Raw genomic sequence first — 21,565 nt, forward strand, 5'->3', positions numbered from 1 at the left:
CAGGTGATAGATTACAGAATCTGGGTGAAGCAGAGAAATAGGAAAAGACTCACTGAGGATGATAAGAAATACATTCAAATTGTTCCCATCACCCCTCCTCTAAGCCAGGACAGCCTAGGCTGAGAGAAGAGACCCTCTCCATGGGAGGTGAGTGAAGTGACTATATGATTTCACTGTGGACCCCAGCCAGAGCCACCTTGCCCCAGCACCCAGTCAACACCTACAGCCTTAGGTGCCTCTTTACAGGCTCTCACAAACCCAAGTCCCCACATCACTCCAGTGCCTTTAGGCCCCAATGGTCCCAGGGGACTCCCTTGGCTCCAGGTTCCCAGGGGGATGCTACAAACCCAGACCCCTGGCTCATCTGAGTGCTGCCCAGTTCCAGTGGCCCCAGAAGGCTTCCATAGCCCTAGGCTCCTGGTAAGATCCTAAGAACCCACACTCTTGACATATCCCAGCACCAGCCACTGCCCATGGCCCTGGGTAGTTCCTGTGGCTCCTGGCTCCCCAATAGTTTGCACACACCCAGGCTCCAAATGAGTACCCACAAACTTAAGCTCCTGGCTGGGCCCAGCACAAGGGTGACCAGCACAGGCCCAGGCTTTCAGTCCACCCCAACACCAGGCCAAACCCTGTGGCCTCAGGCCCCTTAATACCCCCAGCACCATGCTGGCCTCTGTGGATCTAGACTAGACAGGCTGCCACAGACCCAGGCTCCTAGCTCATCCCATCACCAGGGCAGTCCCCAAGGCACCAGCCTTAAGGCTTGCTCCAAAGACCCAGGCTCATGGTCTGCACTAGCACTAGTCTGGAACTGTAGACCTGACTTCCCAGCTGGCCCCCCAAGACCACAGGTGACAGGATGACTCCTGCAGCCCCAGATTCCAGGCTCACCCTAGTGCCAAGCTGGCCTCTCTGACCCCGGTCTCCAGGCTGGCTCCATGAAATCAGGTTCCTGGTCCATCCCAGTTCTAGATCAGCCCCCATAGACTCAGATGATAGGCCCATCCCAGTGATCCCTGGTAACTGGTTGGCCCCTATGGGCACAAAAACTGACCAGTGATGCAAACAGAAACAATCTCTCTAAATAAAATAGGTTGTTTTAGGGGCGCCTGGGTGGCTCAGTTGGTTAAGTATCTGACTTAGGCTCAGGTCATGATCTCCCAGTTTGAGTTCAAGCCCCACGTCATGCTCTATGCTGATAGCTCAGAGCCTGGAGTCTGGTTTGGATTCTGTGTGCCCCAGCCCCAGTCTCTCTGCCCCTACCCTGCTCTCTCTCTGTCTCAAAAATAAACATTAAAAAAATCCTTTTTAAATAGGCTGTTTTATGTTTGCTTTCTGTGTGTACGTACATATCCATATCCCTATCTATCTACCTACTTACCTCCATATGTTTCTTATAAACAAAACCCTGTTGAGAATTGACTTTATATAGGGCACTGAGCTAAATTCTAGGAACCAAAAATAGGGGTTTATAATCTAGTTGGGAAGACATATATTACGGGTAATTATGCTATTACAGAATGGCATTTATTCAGTTTGTGAATAGTCTGGTTTGTCAGTGTTCCTATGGAAAAAAAAAATGTATGATAGACTGAATAATGACCTTCCTAAAATATCCATATTCTATTCCCAGAACCTGTGAACATGTTACTTTACATGACAAAAAGGACTTGGAAAAAAGTACACAAAGCTATGTGTGATTAAGTGAAGGACCTTGAGATGAGAAGATATTACCCAGGTGGACCAAATCTAATCAGATGAGTCCTGAAGAGTGAAGAACCTTCCCAAACTGGGGTCAGAAGGGGCATGTGACTACAGAAGAAAGGTCTGTAATTGGTTGGCCCCTATGGGCACAAAAAATGACTAGTAATACAAACAGAAACAATCTCTCTAAATAAAATAGTTTGTTTTAGGGACACCTGGATGGTTCAGTTGGTTGAGTGACTGACTCTTGATTTCAGCTCAGGTCACAATCCCAGGGTTGTGGGATCCAGCCCTGCACTGGGCTCCATGCGGAGAATTGAGCCTGCTTAAGATTCTCACTCTCCCTCTCTGCCCCTCTCCCCAGCTTGCATGTTCTGTCTCTCTCTATAGAAAAGAAAAGAAAAGAAGAGAAGAGAAGAGAAGAGAAGAGAAGAGAAGAGAAGAGAAGAGAAGAGAAGAGAAGAGAAAGAAGAGAAAAGAAAAGAAAACAAAAGACGAGAAAAGAGAAAAGATCATAAAATACATTTACAGTACTATATTGTATTTATCAAAAAAAAATGCATTATCAGTGGACCCGCATAGTTCAAATCCGTGTTAAGGTTCAACTGTATTTTATATCAATAGAAATGCCTTGTTTGCTGGGATGATAGTCAATTAGACCATCTGAGTATATGGACAGTATCCAAAAGGTCTGGATTTGCGAGTGCAAGTAATAGTCTCCAACAGGTAACAGCTGGAAGGTTATGGTTGGAAGCTTATTCTCATCAGCTTGAAATGATATTAAGGATCCTATATGGAGGCCCTATGATTTTGATTAGACAGGGCAGAGTGTACAAGTGAGCCAAATCAATCACAGGTGGGCAGAACCAGGTGTCTGATGCAATCCTGGAGGCAGGCAAAAGACAGTAGATAATAGATGTTCATAAAGTACTTCAGGAATTGGAGCCCAAATTCCAACAACCAGTGCTAAAGTGAAGCCAAGGACCTGAGGAAGTAGGTGGGCATGGGAGGTCAGAGCAGGGTTCAGATGTGGAACACCTCCTAGGAATTTAATCAAAATTTTACTTTCCTCTAGGTGGTTGGGTTTTTAACAGAGCTGTAAAGTGACTTTTGCTCAAGGGTATCCTAAAGGCCCCGCCAGACATTTGATGAACAGATGATAAGTGTATCCCTGCTAGACATTTGACAAACAGATAAGTATATCCCTGCTAGACAGCCAACAAACATGTGATAAGCATATCTACAGGATGATTAGCAGCCGTTAGTTCACACATCCTGCATTTGCTCACTCTTCTCAAGGCTAAGGCCTTACCTCTTTGGTATTGCTAAGGGAAATATACATTGACTGTAAGGTAATTTATATCTCCATTAGCTGATACTGCTCTGCTATCTAATAGATTTTTATCTCTTTGTACATTCCTATTTCATTTTACTCTCCATTGAGGGTTTTCTGATCTAGGCTCTATAGCAGGAGCTACGGAAGTACTCTGTATTGCACAGGAATTTTCCACACTTTGAATCTAGAGAGGGGCTTTAATAATATATATGAATCTGAAAAATAGTACGGAGAATAACAATTTTATTTTTTTTATTTTTTTTAATGTTTATTTCTGAGACAGAGAAAGAGCATGAGTGGGGGAGGGGCAGAGAGAGAGGGAGACACAGAATCTGAAGTAGGCTCCAGGCTCTGAGCTGTCAGCACAGAGCCCAACGTGGGGCTCAAACTCATGGATGGCAAGATCATGACCAGAGCCGAAGTTGGCCTCTTAACCAACTGAGACATCTAGGCGCCCTGAGGGGAGGATTTTTTATTTATTTGTTTGTTTGTTTTTTTAATATAATTTATTGTCAAGTTGGCTAACATACAGTGTATACAGTGTGCTCTTGGTTTTGGGGGGTAGATTCCCGTGATTCATCGCTTACATACAACACCTAGTGCTTATCCCAACAAGTGCTCTCCTCAATGCCCATCACCCATTTCCCCCTCTCCCCCGTTCCCCTCCATCAATCCTCAGTTTGTTCTCTGTATTTAAGAGTCTCTTATGGTTTGCCTCCCTCGAGGGGAGGATTTTTTAAATAAGACACCAAATGTGTAAACTATGAAGGAAAAGATTAGTAAAGAGCCGTATTTTAGAAAATAATATCTCTGAAGAAAGATAAGAGGAATTATGGTTATTTCTCAAAAACTGAAGTTTTAAGAGACAGTGAAGTGACCGCACTGGGGTTACTACCTAATCCACAATACAGTAAATGTACTGGCTTAGTTATTGAGTGTGTCATAAAATTACTTCATCTAGTTTCACCCACAGCTTTCTGACTGGGATTTGATAATGGCACTATAGTGAAGAAATGGTGTATATACACAAGACACAAAGACAGTGATCAGTTTTGTTTTGTTTTGCTTTTCTCTACAAAGGACAAACAAACAAACGGTTTTCACATGAGGAACAACGTCCTGATAGGAATTTGGCTATTGAAATGGATTTCTGAAGGAAGCTGTCAGATTCAGTGTCTCCTTTTCTACATCATGAGAACATATGTCTCGCCACAGAGCACTGAGACTCCAGAAATTTTTTTCTGCTCTCCTCTAAGACAAATATTCTTGCCTGTCCTTGAAACAGATATATAACTTCTAGTTTATTCCCTAAATGAGTAGCTCTTGGACAGTAGTTTGCATTAGAATCATCTACAGAATCTAGAAAAAAAATTCACATCTTGGACCTGATCCCAGTGATGTTGACTTAGTAAGTCTGGCTGGGGCCCTGGCATCTGTATCTTTAAAATGCATATTCCCCAAGTGGTTCTGGTGTGAAGCCCTGGTTGAGAACTATTCCTATAGATCTTTGGACTACTGACTATGATTAAACATTCTGCTTTTTTACACTCTGTACCTCAATCCTTATGACCGATCCCCACCCTTGTGTTCTTCCATTTATTTGATCATTTGACTCTCCCATGTCCTTGATCAGTAACCCATACTAACATGCAAATCGTATTAACAAATAATGTATACAGCAAGCAGATAGCCTGTTAGCACCAGCTCTCTGGCTTAGCATAATGAAATGAGAAGACTGAACACATGAGAAAATGCTGAGAAAGAGAAAAATGACACAGTGTTGAAAACACAAGATTGAGACCTAAAAGAGGAAACAATAGAAAGCTCTCATCAGATTGCAGGAAGTGTCCAAATCCTATCCCTCCTCCCTTTATCCTTCTGTAGAATATTACCAATAGCACCATCTCTGCACCAGTTGTCTCCTTACCAACAGCTTCCCTGTTGGTTGCTTAATCTCAGTGGGACTGATACAAAAGTTCCCTATTTCCCTTTCTAGGAGCCAGGGAAGGAGACAAATTTCTCTTACTTGAGTTACTTTGTAATTACCTCTACTAATGCAGTGCAATTTTTTGAAATGTCTAGCTACTCCCATGAAGGCTTTTTCTTCTCCAACCTCCTAACACAGGCTAAACTCCCTGTAACAAAGGTCACCTTCCCTTCATGCTCACCACCTTCTGAAGTTAGCACAGGAATTTAGGACAAATAAGAAAACTGGCCATTTCCTTCATACTGTAATTTTTGACACACGTGGTTAGATGAGCAAAATTACAGTGGTTGAAAGAGATATTCAAACATGCTTCTTCACTGGGACCACTGCTTGTAGTTTGAAGATTCCTAAAAACTGTTTCAATTGCCCTCAGGGATAATCTTCTTTTGCCTCTAAAACAAACAATTCCACGGATAAAGAAGATGTGATGTATATACAATGGAACATTACTCAGCAATCAAAAGAAAGCTTGCCAGTTGCAACTGTGTGGATGGAGCTAGAGTGTATTATGCCAAGCAACACAAGTCAGTCAGAGAAAGAAAAAGACCATATGATTTCACTCACATGTGGAATTTAGGAAACAAAACAGATGAACATAGGGGAAGGGAAAATAAAGAGAGGGAAGCAAACAATAACAGAGTCCTCACTTATAGAGAAATGAACTGAGGGTTGCTGGAGGGGAAGTGGTTGGGGAGATGGGTTAAATGGGTGATAGGCATTAAGGAGGGCACTTGTTATGATGAGCACTGGGTGTTACATGTAAGTAATGAATCACTAAATTGTACTCCTGAAACCAATATTACACTATATGTTAACTAACTAGAATTTAAATAAAAATTTGAAAAAAAAAATTCAAGTGGTATATCACAAAAATAAAATACATACATACATAAATAGGTAAAATGAAATGAAATAAAATAAAATAAACAATTCTATTCACTATGGCAAATATTGGGCTTAAACTCTTAATACTAGTTCTTGGTTTGATGAAGACCATTATATTAAAAAAAAAAAAAAGTCCTTGACCAGCTACTGAGGCAACATATGAAATGAAATTTCTAAGAACCTTGTGGGAATTTTATCAAATTTTAACATTATTATAAACATCTTGTCTCCAAAATATGTGAGAATAAACCCCTGTAAGGGCATTTGAGTTAGGCCATTAAAACTAATAAGCCAGACTTGAGGATATAGTTAATCATGCTATTAGATATAAAAGCCTAGATTGCAGCGCACTTAACACTGCACTGAGAAGCTTACGCTTATCAACTTTATCCTCCAAGAACAACCATCTCCAAATCTAGTGCCCAGGCCTCTTTCTGACTAGGTTCCTAAATGAATTTTTGAATTCTGGGGATATTTAAATATGTGTAGAATTCACTATTGGGACACTGTCATAATTAGGCTATGTCACAAGCAAAAGATGATACTCCCATGATTTATTGTGTTTCAGCCATTGTCAGTCACAAAAATGATCACAGAGACTTGAGTTCTGATACTTGTTCTCTGTCAGTTATGTTGGTTGACAGTTGAAAGAAGCAGAATAAGAGCAGGTGTTTCCCTTTGAAGTGATTCTCTAAAAACAGAAACTTTACAAACTTGTTCAGCTGGCATTCCAATAGTTAGGAGGTCAACAGATATTTATCAAGGGTCTGCTATGTGCCAAGCACCGTTCCAGGCACTGAGGATACTATGGAAATCAACACAGATAGAGAACCTGTCCATCAAAAGAAGGAAGAGGACAAGAACTCCTTAAAATACATACTCTACTGGGAGAATGTTTCTGACGTTTGTGCTTAATTGTTGTGCTGAGGAGGTGTTAGATTTCTTTTGAGCTCGTTATTTACTCAAAAGTTCTACCCATTTATTTTTGTTTGTTTGTTTTTTAATATATGAAGTTTATTGTCAAATTGGTTTCCATACAACACCCAGTGCTCATCCCAAAAGGTGCCCTCCTCAATACCCATCACCCACCCACCCCTCCCTCCCACCCCCCATCAACCCTCAGTTTGTTCTGTTTTTAAGAGTCTCTTATGCTTTGGCTCTCTTCCACTCTAACCTCTTTTTTCCTTCCCCTCCCCCATGGGTTTCTGTTAAGTTTCTCAGGATCCACATAAAAGTGAAACCATATGGTATCTGTCTTTCTCTGTATGGCTTATTTCACTTAGCATCACACTCTCCAGATCCATCCATGTTGCTACAAAAGGCCATATTTCATTCCTTCTCATTGCCACGTAGTACTCCATTGTGTATATAAGCCACAATTTCTTTATCCATTCATCAGTTGATGGACATTTAGGCTCTTTCCATAATTTGGCTATTGTTGAGAGTGCTGCTATAAACATTGGGGTACAAGTGCCCCTATGCATCAGCACTCCTGTATCCCTTGGGTAAATTCCTAGCAGTGCTATTGCTGGGTCATAGGGTAGGTCTATTTTTAATTTTTTCAGGAACCTCCAAACTGTTTTCCAGAGTGGCTGCACCAATTTGCATTCCCACCAACAGTGCAAGAGGGTTCCCGTTTCTCCACATCCTCGCCAGCATCTATAGTCTCCTGATTTGTTCATTTTGGCCACTCTGACTGGCGTGAGATGATATCTGAGTGTGGTTTTGATTTGTATTTCCCTGATGAGGAGCGATGTTGAGCATCTTTTCATGTGCCTGTTGGCCATCTGGATGTCTTCTTTAGGGAAGTGTCTATTCATGTTTTGTGCCCATTTCTTCACTGGATTATTTGTTTTTCGGGTGTGGAGTTTGGTGAGCTCTTTATAGATTTTGGATACTAGCCCTTTGTCCGTTATGTCATTTGCAAATATCTTTTCCCATTCCGTTGGTTGCCTTTTAGTCTTGTTGGTTGTTTCCTTTGCTGTGCAGAAGCTTTTTATCTTCATAAGGTCCCAGTAGTTCATTTTTTGCTTTTAATTCCCTTGCCTTTGGGGATGTGTCAAGTAAAGGTTCTACCTATTTATTAACGAGCATCAAAGATCTTCTTACTCCAAAATCAAAGTTAAATCTGAAGTTTTCTCCACTTCCTCTTTATATTTTACAAAGTTGCTTAGAGTTACAGGTTTTCATCTTAGAGATTACTTAGATTACAAAATTCTCTACACACTTATGAGTCTTTCTTTAATAATAGTTTATAAAATAAATGTTGTCTATGAGAACATTTTTAAATGAGCAAACTAGTAATAAAAACAGGTGTAATTTTTTTGTTTTTCATTTTTCTGTTTCTGATCTCTAACCCCTTAACAACAACAACAAAACAGTGGTTGAAACAAAACCACAAGTATCAAGAAGCTAAGTCCTTCTTGTTGGATGGACCTCCAAAGCCATCATGCTTTTATTGTATGATTTCTGCACCCTATCTTACCTAAGTAGTTTAGCTTTCAGTTTTATAACTTAGTAACTCTGGTTTTATCCTTTTCCTGCTTAACTTTTTAAATGCTTGCCCAGAAAAAGGCTCTATTTAACCACATCTGAGCCTTACCCGAGGTAAATAAGACCAATAACAAGGTGAGAGGTTTACATTCCACTTCCCTCACTGGTTTAAAAAAAAAAAAAATATATATATATATATATGTATATATATATACATATATATATATATATATACATATATATATATAATATATATGTTTTTTTACATTTACCAGTTCATTACAAAAGGATATGATAAAGGGGGATACAGATGAACATCCAAATTGGAAGAGAGGCATAAGACAAGGTATGTGGGACTGGGTGCCAAGCTCCATGCCCTTTCTGGGAAAGCCACTCTCCCAGCACCTCCACGTGTTCACCAACCTGGTAGCTCTGTATGAATATTTTACTAGCAGATTGAAAGGGGGGTAGTTATTATGTAATTGTGAAAACACAAACACACATACATAATATATGTATGTGTATTTTTTTTATATGTGCATATTAAAAGGTACTTTTAAGGGTTTTAGCTTGGTAGTCCAGAAATTAAATTATTTAATTATAGCATTTAAAGTAACCAAAAAACTCCCACAATTTGGGAGAATATTTAAATACGGCTATAAACCTGGGCCAAAGGAAAAGCTGGAAAAAATAAGAAATCCAGCTATTATAAAAAAGCTATATGACAGTTGCTTATATCAAATAGTTCCCATTGAATAAAAGAACATTTTAACATTCTGATAGCTGGTAGGCCATTTGGGTTAGTCAATCATTCAAAAACCATTTATGGAACATCTAAGGATACAAAGATTAACCTTATAAAGATTAAGCCTTAGCCTTATATAAATTCATATATTGCACGGTATCAATGTTCTTATTCTATTTTATGTGTGGATTTTGTATACCTAGTTTAATATACAGTAGTGGCTTTTAAATTTGTTTTAGAAAAATATTTACTATTAGGTACTGTTCACCATTTCCACATAGCCAAAATACACACTTTATGACTTATTCCATGCTTTTCCTTAATAAAATTAATGTGTTTTTTTTTTTTTTTTTGGTAGAAATTTTGGGAACTATTCTACACAGAAAAAAAAAATCATGGCTATTTTCACCACTCAGAGATATTTAGTGTTAACATTTTCTTCCAGAATTTTTTTCTACACATTTGATTGTAGGTAACAGAAAACCCAATTCAAACTTGCTTAAACAATAAAGAAAATTGATTGGCTCACATGAATGAGAAGTCCACAGGCTTCAGGCAATCATGGCTTCAAGTGAAGCTTGATTCTATAACTCAGTATGTCATCAAGGACCTTTTGTTTCCTTTTCTCTGCTGTGCCTTCCTTGGTGTCCGCATCATTCTAAGACTAGCTCCTCTCATTGTCCCAAGATGGCCACCAGCATTTCCTCCTGTCCAGCAAGCAAGAGACAGCATTCTCAGCAAAAGTCCTAAGAGTCATTCATCAAACTACCTTAGAGCCAATGCCCACCCTGACTAAATCACCGAGTCCAAAGGGGTGGAATGTACTGATTGGATAGCCTAGGTTAGTCACACCACCTCTGAAGACAAAGTGAAGATCACTTCTCTGGAATCATATGTATCCCTAAAGAGAAATGGAAAGATGATATGGAGTTTTAAAGAAACTAAAAAAAAAACCATATTAGACATGTCTTCCTCTTTGCACATCTTTGATAAGACTCTATGGATGGCCCAGAGTGCCACTTTTTCAAGGAAGATCATACTCAAAATTTCAATAGGGAATACTTGATAGGTAAAAAAATTATATAGATCTATATATGGATAAAAATGTTAATTATACATTATTAAATTTAAAAGGTTATTAAAAACCATGCATATAAAAAAATCATATGATCCTATTTTCTTAATCTACATATGCATAGAAAAAAGGTACTTACATAATAAAATGTATGTGAAAGCATACAGAAATTATCTGTACGTGTTGTGATTTTTAGTTTCTTCCTTCCTTTCTCTATTATATTAATATTTCATAATTATTTATTACATTCAAAATCAGAAAAAAATATTAGAGCTACTTCATTACGGAAAAAAGCAAAATTTGCCAGGAATCTACATTATATAACACTGCCTCAACATCTATCTTACATGACCCTTGTCATTATACAAACCACTTGGTTTATTCCTCCTGTCAATCTTGATCCACCAGAGTTGGGGGAAATGAGGGTATCGGTGTTGCAGGATTTTTTTACCTCAATACCTAGGGTTTGTTGTCTTGCTGCTTCGAAGAATGAAGAGGTGGACACGAAATGAGCAGCAGGCAAAGTTTATTAAAGTACAAGATTAGCAAGTAAGGATAGTATGAAAGCTCTTTTTACAGATGGGACATTGGAAAGTTAATGCCTGTGACTACAGGCAAGGGTCCTTGTTCTATAAGGTACTGGTCACCCCCTCCCCCCCTTTACCCTCCCTTTTGTTCCTCCTAAGGTTCTACCCTTATTGGCTTGATAGCTCTAGGTGCTGGTTGTTTCCTGATTGGCTCATTTCTAGTGTATGAGGGGTGGTCTATGGCCACACCTTTCCTTGTGGATCATCCATTTTATGGTCTTCTTTTTTTTAGTCAGATCTCTTTGTCAAATTCCTGAGGGAAACCTGAGGGGGAAGAGGTAATGTCTGTTACATTCTTAAGAGGAACCTTACACCTGAGGGGCTTTGCTGTGGTCAGATCCTCCCAGCATTGTTCCAATATGTTTTCTCCACCCAGGGACCTCAGGTCCTAGCCTTTCCCTCTCTCCCTACTGAATTGTGTCTTTTCCTACCATATCAGTGAGTGTGAAGGAACAGGTCCTGTTTATTTGTAAGTAAGAATTAAGATTAATTTACAGCTTCCCTCCATTAGTTTGAATAACTTTTAGCTTTTCTGCCCTTCTTTCAGTTAATAGTATATGTAGGTCAGCATCTTACAGACTGATTAGCAGATATGAAAGTGAAATTGAATGGTTTTCTCCTGGCATTCAGTAATTACCTAAGAATGATTTTTTAATGAAGTCTTTCATCTCTGTATACATTCTATTCCTAGAATTTCCCTGTACAAGCTGCTCTTCTCAGAAAACTCATCCACTCCATACAGGTATCTCCAAACTACATGTTTAGTTCTATTCTTTTTTTTTTTTTTTAACGTTTATTTATTATTTTTGAGACAGGGAGAGACAGCATGGACGGGGGAGGGTCAGAGAGAGAGGGAGACACAGAATCCGAAACAGGCTCCAGGCTCCGAGCTGTCAGCACAGAGCCCGACACGGGGCTCAAACCCACGGACCACGAGATCATGACCTGAGCCGAAGTCGGATGCTTAACCGACTGAGCCACCCAGGGGCCCCTACTCTATTCTTTTTCTCTCTTGAGCTTCTGTTTTCTCTCTAGGTGTCTATCAGCAATCTCTACTTACATGTGTTGATACCTTCAGGAGCAGTTAGTTTACAGGACAGTGAGCACTTACATTCCCAATCCCTTGCACCAACTAGCTGGGTGTTCTTAGACCAACTGCTGAATCTCTAGGACCTCCGATGGAGAGGATGATGACAACTCCTTCAAGAGAGGAGACTGAACTAGATAATTTATCAAGGTTTTAGATTTTAGACCTAAAATCAAATTCATTATTTTCTTCTTGTAACTGCTTCTCTCATTTGAAATATTTTTCCTTTCATCTTCAGATAGTAGAACAATAGAAAATAAAGGAACTTTAGAACTAGGAAGGCTATTAGAGGCTGCCTGGCTCAATTCCTGTTCCTTACTGTAATGGAGTAAGTACTTGGGTTCATTATCTCTTTACTCTTCTTTGGTTTTATCAGTAATCCAGTCCCCTCACTTCTCCTTTTGTGATGTCTCTCAGGCCATTTCCATTCTTTTCACTATCATCACTCCAGAGTACGTATGTCTTTACTTCCTAGAGTCTAGGTTCTTCCCAAAGTCTTTTGCTTTTCTTGCTTCCAGTCTTTCAACTAATCCTGGGAAAGCTTCCAGATTACATATCCAAAAACAATGTGATCATTATGACACATTCCTGTCAAAACATATTTAATGGTTTTACTGTGGTCAGAGGATAAGGCCCAAACTCTAAGACCAACCTAAGGAACCTCCTAGAGGTTGACCTTAACTTACCTTTCCAGGTATATCTTCATGTATTCTCCTAAAAGTCAAAACTCAGTATGTATTTAGTTGAACGAATCTTCATACTTGCTAAACAGAAATCCTTTTAGTCTTGAGATAGTATATTCAGAAGATTAAAAAAAAAAAAAAGTAGCTAGGTTCAAAGGGAAAATATAAGGCCATTAAGAGTGAAGGTAGAGAACAAAGGTGAAGTGAGAACAGGAGTAGAATGCATGACTTTTCTATAATTTCAGTTTCCACTCACTTTTCCTGCTTAGTTTTCTGAACTTTTAACCAATCCTTAGCTTACTGTGATTTTTCAAGTTGAGCCATACAAATTTTTGTATCTTTGCACTAAAACTACCAAGATGATAGGAAGACACTGAAGTTGCCAGACTGAAAAAATTTAAAGATGCAAAGTAGAGCCTGTGGAGATATTGAATGTAATATTATAAATATCTTAAATTTGATACAATATTGACTTTGAAAGACTAATACAAATACAAGTTTTCATCAGGTTTAAAATGGAGCTCTATATTTGGGACCACTTCATTTCAAGCTCAGGAAGTTTTCCACCAATATAAGGAATTTCCTCTCACTACACTAAGGGAATATGCATGTAGTTTTCCCACACAACAAAAACACAAATAGGGACTGGGCGCTTGCTTATTGTATCTAAATTAAACACAGTGCCAAAACTACATTTTAAGCTCTGATTTAGGAAGGTCAAGGTCGCACTGCCTTGGGAAAGGGGAAAGGCAAGATTCTAACCCAGGTCCTATTTTAAACTCTGTGCTATCAAATGACTAGTCAAACCAACACATGAATTAGCAGGCCACAAGAAGTTGGGAGTTAGGCGGTAGGACGAGATGCTTCCACACCTGAATTGGAAACGACGAAAACGAGATTGGAAAGGCGCCCACCGCAGCCGCCATTTTGCGAGAGCCGGGTACCGGAAGTCTCGCCGCCGGAGTCTAGCAGTTGCGCGGCTAGCAGCCGACGGCGCGGGGGCGGAGCCAAGGGCCGAGTGTTTTCCCCACCTCTCGGCGGCCGAAGGCGGTGCCTGAGGGCGGGACCAGAGACCCAGCGTCTCGGAGGCTCGCGGCGAGGGAGGAGCCTAAGGCGGGGCCGAGGACGTGTGCTCTGAGGCTCGTGGCGAGGGGCGGGGCTTGAAGGCGGGTCGAGGGGTCAGGAGGCTCGGAGGTTCCCAGGGCGGTGCAGCTCTTAGACTTGAGGCCGGGGGCGGAGCCTAAGGGCGGGGCGAGGCGGGGCCGCGCGGCCGGCGCGGGGAGGAGCTGACCTGGCCACCGCACACCCGCACCTCACTTTCTCGGAACGTGACAGAGCTGCTGTAGTCGGCCGCCAGCAGCCCGCAGCTCTCAGTGGAGAGGGCTGGGGTGGGAGATGACGGTGATTTCCTCCCTGGTTGGCCCACCACGAGCATCGACTCCCTTCTCGTGGCCCAGGGGCTGCAGACATAGCAGGTGAGATGGGGCCCCGGGACGCGAATCTGCCCGGCCCAGGCTCGGCCTTGCGTACCCTTGGTGCCCCCATCCCCGCCCCTCGGGTCTGGGCAGGTGGGCAGTGCCCCGCCCTTGGCACCCTGGCTGCCTGCAGTCAGCTGTCGGCGCCTGTCTCGCAGCGTTCGCTTTTAGGACCTCCGGAGCCACCCAGGAAGACTTAACATAGGGGAAGGGACAGCTTGTCCCCTCCAGTGACAGACAGAACTGCCATACCCCAGTTTGAGGAGCACCTCATTGCACGTACGTCCACGCTGTCATTCTCGGACTCTTCCTTTTATCCCGAGGGGTGGCCTCAGTATCTGCTCTGGGAGCTCCTGCCCAGGTACCTAGAGCACTACACCGAATTTTCTTCCTTACCCCTTTTTGGAGCATGTCAGTTACCATGACGTTGTTAATCCCATGTCCTGAGGAAGCTGAGGGACCAACTTTTTATCCCAGGCACAGACCCCATTCTGCCTTTCCGTTTCCAGTGCCGTCTGCCCAGGCATTATTAGGTGGCAGCTGGTCTCTGGGCAGCCTGTTTGGTTAAGGTCCCTCCACATCCTTATCTTGGAGGGCCAAAGTCTGTGCCTGCTGACAAGGGAAGAGGCAGTGCTCAGCGCTCCCCACCCTGGGTCTCTAGGGAGGACATTTGGTCCTCTGCAAGTAGGTGGGAGTGGGTGGATGGTGTGACTGTTGATGTTGAAGAGTGCTTTAATAGTACCGTAGTATATTATGCTTTTCCCACAGGATCGTGGATATTGAGTGTGTGAGAATAGACAGCCTAAGAGTTTAAAGCTTTCTCTTTGAAATAAATCAGAGCCCCCTTCCCCATTTTCACTTAATAGTGGCAGTTGTTTACAGTCTCAGTGGCTCCTTCACGTTGTCAACCAAATATCAGTGGCTAGAAGTGGTTTGTGTATAGCATTTCTCCACTCCCCACCCCAGTGAGTGGCCAATGAGCAGTCTTTTACTATGACAGGTCAACTTGTTTGTTCTGTTAGCAACCCTTGTTTTTAATGAGATGAAAAGACTGGATGCGATTTTTTAAAAAACTTCCGTTGCTGTGGTTCCTGTTCATTTTAAAAGAATGCTTTAAAAAGCATATACTCTTCCCACTGTGGGGGGGGGGGATGAGAAACCTTTGTAAGTGCTTTTTGGTGGTTTTGACCTTACCTCTGTTAGCAAGTATTGTTTTTATAATATGGAGGAACATTAAAGGAATCTTTATGGGTAGGGGCAGATTACTTTTCAAAGTTTTTCTTTTAATTTTTGACTAACTGACAGTTAATCATGGGCAGTGCTACAACTATTTGACCATCACCTTGAGAAAAATGAAGAGCTCTCCCTTCCCTGCTATAAACTATTTGAGATCAAACTGAATTAAAGTGAACTCCTCTTAGTTTGGTATGAAACAAAAGTTGATAACCTATGACCCATCCCATCTTTCTATTGTTTTTTTCTTTTAGTTTATTTTTATATATTTTGAGGAGGGGGTGGGGTGGGGAAGAGAGCTAGAGAGAGAGAGAATACCAAGCAGGCTCCACACTGCTAGCACAGACCCTGACTTGGGGCTCCATCTCACAAACCACACCCATCTCTCTATTTTAGTTGGAGAATCTTTAATACCAAGTTTGAAGAACTGGCCTAAGACAATGAATTATATTTAATTTGTTACTGTTCTTAGGACCACAATTCCTGATTGCAGTTGCTACCATTTCTTGAAGACCTACAGTGTGATAAGCTACTGTGGTAAGCCGGGTGAACTTACAAATTCTGAAGTGTGAACTTATAAAAGTGAACAATAAAATCTCCACTCCTCACAATATCCCTTTAGGGATATTTTTTTACTCTCATTTTACAGTTGAAGAAGCTAAGGTTCAGAGAGGGCACTTAACTTGCCCAAAGAGTTGATAAGTGAAAAGGCTCAAAATTGGGTCCAGGTCTATTTGACTCTTTTAATTGAACAGCCACTATTTGGGGCGCCTGGGTGGCTCAGTCGGTTAAGCAGCCTCAGGTCATGATCTCACGGTCTGTGAGTTCGAGCCCCGCGTCGGGCTCTGTGCTGACAGCTCAGAGCCTGGAGCCTGTTTCGGATTCTGTGTCTCCCTCTCTCTGACCCTCCCCCGTTCATGCTCTGTCTCTCCCTGTCTCAAAAATAAATAAAACGTTAAAAAAAAATTTTTTTTTAAAAAAAAGAACAGCCACTATTTTAGTTAGAACTGTTTGTTAAAAAAATTATTGTAATACATCGATATGTGAGTGCGGTACAAATAAGGGGTAATGACAAGTATGAGTTATTAATATTCCAGGCAAAGAAATATAGGGAATTTTAAAGAAATAACATAAGACTGGACAAGTTTGTCATCTTATTCTTTGGCATTGCCTTTTCAGGTCCACACCTGTTAGGGGCTCCAAATGTTTAATACCTTTGTTTACCAGCTCTTTACCTCAGCTAATGGTACCTATCCCAACCATTAGCTTTCCCAGAATATAATTTGATGGTTATTTGGTAAACTTCAAGTATGTGATTATTATCGGTTTTGTGGATATTGACCACTCCTATCTAATCCTGGTAGAACAACACTTGTCCGGATCCAGATTACATGTAAGGTTTTTAAATGGTTCAGTTCATATGAGGGTAGCGCAGAGAAAATTGTCTTGTCCACACCCCGTGTATTAGTTGTTGCTGCTCTCTGGCCTGCTATCTGAGTCTTTCTGATGTCATGTGGGTGTTTGAAAACTTACCCCTGGGCATTGTAAATTTCGGAAATCGTGAGCATTTTTACTTTCTACCTTATATAAGTCCACTTTAGATGGTTAACCCAGAATAATCACTTAGAAATTGGCAATTGTCACCATATTAATTTTGAGTTACTCATGAAAGCTGATTAGTTGCAAAGTGGCCCAAACCTCATGTTCATTGTGTCCCTGGCAGCAAGAGGGGAGTCTGATTAAGTATTGTAATGCTAGCATAACAAATTCTTTCTAGCTTTAGCATTTTCTGAACATCTTTAGGACATTTTACAACACACGTTGTGTTCTTTAACATTTTAGAATAGCTTTAGAACATTTTAGAACATATTTTGTGGTCATGGCCTGTTGCTGTAGTGAAAAACTTAGAATACTTTATCATTCAGAAAAAAAAGATTTCTGTCCGTGAACTAGATAGTTCCTAAAAGAGAACATTGGTCCATTAAAAGGCAAAAGGTTTGAGGTGCCTGAGTGGCTCAGTTAAGCGTCTGACTCTTGATATCAGCTCAGGCCGTAATCTCACAGTCATGAGATTGAGCCCCACATCAGGCTTTGGGCTGAGCGTGAAGCCTGCTTGGGATTCTCTCTTTCCCCCCCACTCTCTCTGTCCCACCCCCATGCATGCTCTCTCTTTCTCAAAATAAATAAACATTAAAAATAAAAGGTGAAAGTTTTAAGAGCAGATGAATATTTTAGTCATTCATCAAAATAATATATATACTATATATATATAAGTATATATATTTATATGTAAATATTTCAGTATAAACATATTAGTGCCTCCTGTGTGCCAGGCACTGTGCTAGGCATTAGGTATACAACAGTGAGCAAGAACATGCAGAGTCCCTACTTGTGTGGCACTTAAAGTCTAGTGAAAGAGATAGACATAAATCAAATAGTCACTCTAATGCATAGCGTAATTACAAACTGCGAAAAGTAGCCTCCGGGTAAGGAATCGGATTCTATTTGGAAAAGACTTGGCTATGGGGTTAGTGAAGCCTTACCTGATGAAGAAACTCCTGAACTATATGATTTAGAGGGTGAGCAGGTGTTATTACATAGAGAATGGCAGGTAGAGAAGAGAACATTTTAGACTGAACAGCATGTACAAAGTCCCTGTGACACAAAGGGAACTATGGGGCATTCAAGAAGACAAATATCTGATGCTAGTATAAAAGGAACTAAGGGTAGCCTGGTAGGATGCCATCATTTTTTTTTTCATTCTCTTTTATGTACTACCAAAAGTTAAGTGATTACTTTGTGCCAGATGTGATTATAAGGGACTTGAATCATCTCAAATCCTAGTGAGGTAGATAGTATTATTGCCATTTCACAGATGAAGAGATAAAGTTGTTATGTGGTACTGTACTATATTTTTCTTCTTGTCCTTTACTCAAGTATGACCACAGGCTAGGCAGTACTCTCCTGTCCAGTATGTAGCCTTGAGAACTGAAATTTCCAGGGAATTTGGATGCAGGTAGACATTCAGGAGAGACTCTGTGGGCCCCAAGCTCTTACCCACTAGGTGGAGCTCAAGTGTGGATCATGGGAGAGAGCCATGGGGTATCACTGCAGCTCTCATATTTGTGGATCTTATCTTAATCATGTCTGATACTGAAAATAGGACAGCAACATAAGTATTTTGAGCTGACCCACCATTGAGAGTAAAGAGGTTATCGTTAGCAAACACTCTCGCCCCCCCTCCCCTGTTTTTTCATTGTAATTTTTCTCTGTTGGTTGTTGAAGAAAGTGTACATATTTGGCCATTTGATAAGTCTAGGTTTGCCAGTGTAGGCTTTCAACTAGAATTCGTCTTCTGATTTATTGTCACACTGAATCTTTTTTCCTTTCTTTCCAGAGATCTGGTTGGAGTTGGAGGGTGAACGAAAATGAATTCTTTTTCCAATTTACCTGCAGAGAACTTAACCATTGCAGTCAATATGAGCAAAACTTTTTCCTCCACAGTGATGCATAGATTTAATTCCACTAATGACCCACCTTCAATGTCAATAACAAGGCTTTTTCCAGCCTTACTAGAATGCTTTGGCATAGTCCTTTGTGGCTACATAGCAGGAAGAGCCAATGTCATAACATCAACACAGGCCAAAGGACTGGGAAATTTTGTCTCCAGATTTGCACTTCCAGCTTTATTATTCAAAAATATGGTTGTACTTAATTTTTCCAATGTGGATTGGTCTTTCCTATATAGTATCTTGATTGCCAAAGCTTCCGTATTTTTCATCGTATGTGTCTTAACCTTACTGGTTGCCAGTCCTGATAGTCGATTCAGCAAAGCTGGACTATTCCCTATTTTTGCTACACAAAGTAATGACTTTGCGTTGGGATATCCTATAGGTAAGTTATTGTACTTTTCGACCTTTTAAAAAATTCAAATATTTTAAGAGGTAGCAAAATTTAATCCTTTAATTTATCTAAGCATTTGTTAATGATAGATATTTATTCATATATCTAAAAGAATCTCTCAGGGCACTTGGCTGGTTCAGTCAGTAGAGTATGCGAATCTTGATCTTGGAGTCATGAGTTCAAACTCCACTTTGGGGGTAGAGTTTACTTAAAAAAAATCACGAAGCCTCATTCCAAACCACTGTACTTTGTACTACCCCACAGTGCCTACACCCAAAAGGGAATAAATCTTTTAATAAAATTTTAAAATCTCTCGTATTTTTTCTTAACTATTTCTTAAATTAGGATTAATTCTATCTTTCCTCAACTTCAGAGTTTGAAGTTCCTTCAAGAGTCGACCTAAAATAAGTAGTCATATCCAAATAAACTTTAAAAATCATCTTTCTAATATATTCTTTTTCTTCTCAATAATCACATGAAAGAAGTTCAGGTCCAGAAGGGATCAGATTCTGATTTAAATTATATAAAAAAGATAGACATATGTGTGTATAAAAATAGTTATTGTTAAATGTTATCGGTGGAAATGTATGAGTGACTTTTTCTTACCATCTAGAATACATATTGTTTTATATTAAAGCTTGTTTTTGAGCTTGTTATTCAAAATGTCAATTTACTTCAATTGAGTTAACTTCTTGTTTAAGAACAAAAATGGTGAAGGCTTTTTTACCACTTCAACTCTTCCTTCTTAACCTTTCCAACTCTTTAGGCTGCCTAATTTTATGTTTCTATGTGTGTTTGTTTTCCTGATAAAACATACCAATTTGGGATATTGAGTTATCTTGAACATATCCTTTTTTTTTTTTTTTTTAGAACACCTACCACTAAGCAAATATCTCCTTAGTAGCTACTTTTTATATTTTTATTTTTAAGTTAAAAGTTAATGTTGTGTTTTGACCATGTATCATAATGTGAGGACCTGAGTATTGTGGATAGAGTCATTCATTCATTCACTCATTCATACGGACCTGTTAGGTTCCAATGATTGTGCCAGCTGCTGCAAATACACCTGTCAACAAAGTTCTTGTACATATTGAATTTACACTTTAATGTGAAAATAACATTAAAATTAAAATAATATCAAGTAATGGCAAGTACCATAAAAACAAAGTTGTTTGGATAGGAATGAGGAGGTCAGTAAAGACGTCTCTGATAGTGTATCTTCTGAGCAGAGACCGAAAGAAATGTAATGAAACAGACAACTGAAAACTACGATTAACTTTCAGATTCCTTATTCAGTAGTTTTAAAACTCTCCCCACCTCCCAAATTGTTATTATTTTACCACTGGCACCAAAAGGATTCTAGTGGATATATTTTCCTTTTTCTCCTCCTTTGGCCCTCCTTCATCTTGCTTACCAGAAATAGAGCTAAATTTTAGAAACTAAATAACTGTGAGTAAAGCAGGAGGCTTGTGAGAGAGGGAGAGTAGGCTCTTCGATGACTGGGCTATAAATAGAAACTACATAGGTGTTCTTTTAAGGATACTGAATTTTATTTTTTTTTTAATTTTTTTTTAATGTTTATTTATTTTTGAGACAGAGACAGAGCATGAACGGGGGAGGGTCAGAGAGAGGGAGACACAGAGTCTGAAACAGGCTCCAGGCTCTGAGCTGTCAGCACAGAGCCCGACGCGGGGCTTGAACTCACGGACCGTGAGATCATGACCTGAGCCAAAGTCGGACGCTTAACCGATCAAGCCACCCAGGCGCCCCAAGGATACTGAATTTTAAAATTAAGGATGAACCAAGCATTAAAATAAAAACTGGAGGGGCGCCTGGGTGGCGCAGTCGGTTGAGCGTCCGACTTCAGCCAGGTCACGATCTCGCGGCCCGTGAGTTCGAGCCCCGCGTCGGGCTCTGGGCTGATGGCTCAGAGCCTGGAGCCTGTTTCTGATTCTGTGTCTCTCTCTCTCTCTGCCCCTCGCCCGTTCATGCTCTGTCTCTCTCTGTCCCAAAAATAAATAAACGTTGAAAAAAAAATTTTTTTTTAAATAAAATAAAAACTGGAAATAAAAGAGCAAGGAGTTAACGTGTTTGTCAATCTCTTCAGGAGCATTAATAATGTAAATTTGTCAAGGTATTTATGGCATAAGGACCTTACAAGTGGCTTGGTGTCATAGTGTTAAGTATTGAACAAATATTACATTATCTTAATTTAGCTATAATCTAGAAGTATATAGTTTCATGCTCTCATAGATTAGTAAGTCCATAACTAAACAGAACTAACGTTTGTAACTTTATAGTTTATAGAGTATTTTCTCATATATTTATCTCATCTGAGGTAGGGCAGATATTTGTAATCCTCATTTTCA

The 21,565-nt window shown here is 40.2% G+C and overlaps 1 protein-coding gene across 3 annotated transcripts in view; it reads left to right on the forward strand.

The window, feature by feature from the left end:
• Positions 1–13,928: 13,928 nt before the first annotated feature.
• Positions 13,929–21,565, forward strand: part of GPR155 (G protein-coupled receptor 155) — a 47,675-nt gene continuing 40,038 nt past the window's right edge. For 2 of the 3 annotated variants that reach the window (XM_047084885.1, XM_047084887.1), the window contains exons 1-2: positions 13,929–14,060; positions 18,691–19,187. In XM_047084885.1, the coding sequence (XP_046940841.1) occupies positions 18,722–19,187 (466 nt within the window). In that variant the 5' untranslated portion in view covers positions 13,929–14,060; positions 18,691–18,721. Of the gene's footprint in view, positions 14,061–15,765; positions 15,831–18,690; positions 19,188–21,565 lie in introns of all 3 variants that reach the window. The other variant, XM_047084886.1, reaches the window with a different exon arrangement.

This window comes from Lynx rufus, unplaced genomic scaffold (genome assembly GCF_022079265.1).
Source record: "Lynx rufus isolate CCGP_SWC_20201006 ecotype Redwood Valley unplaced genomic scaffold, mLynRuf1.p SCAF_2, whole genome shotgun sequence".
Taxonomy (NCBI): Eukaryota; Metazoa; Chordata; class Mammalia; order Carnivora; family Felidae; genus Lynx; species Lynx rufus.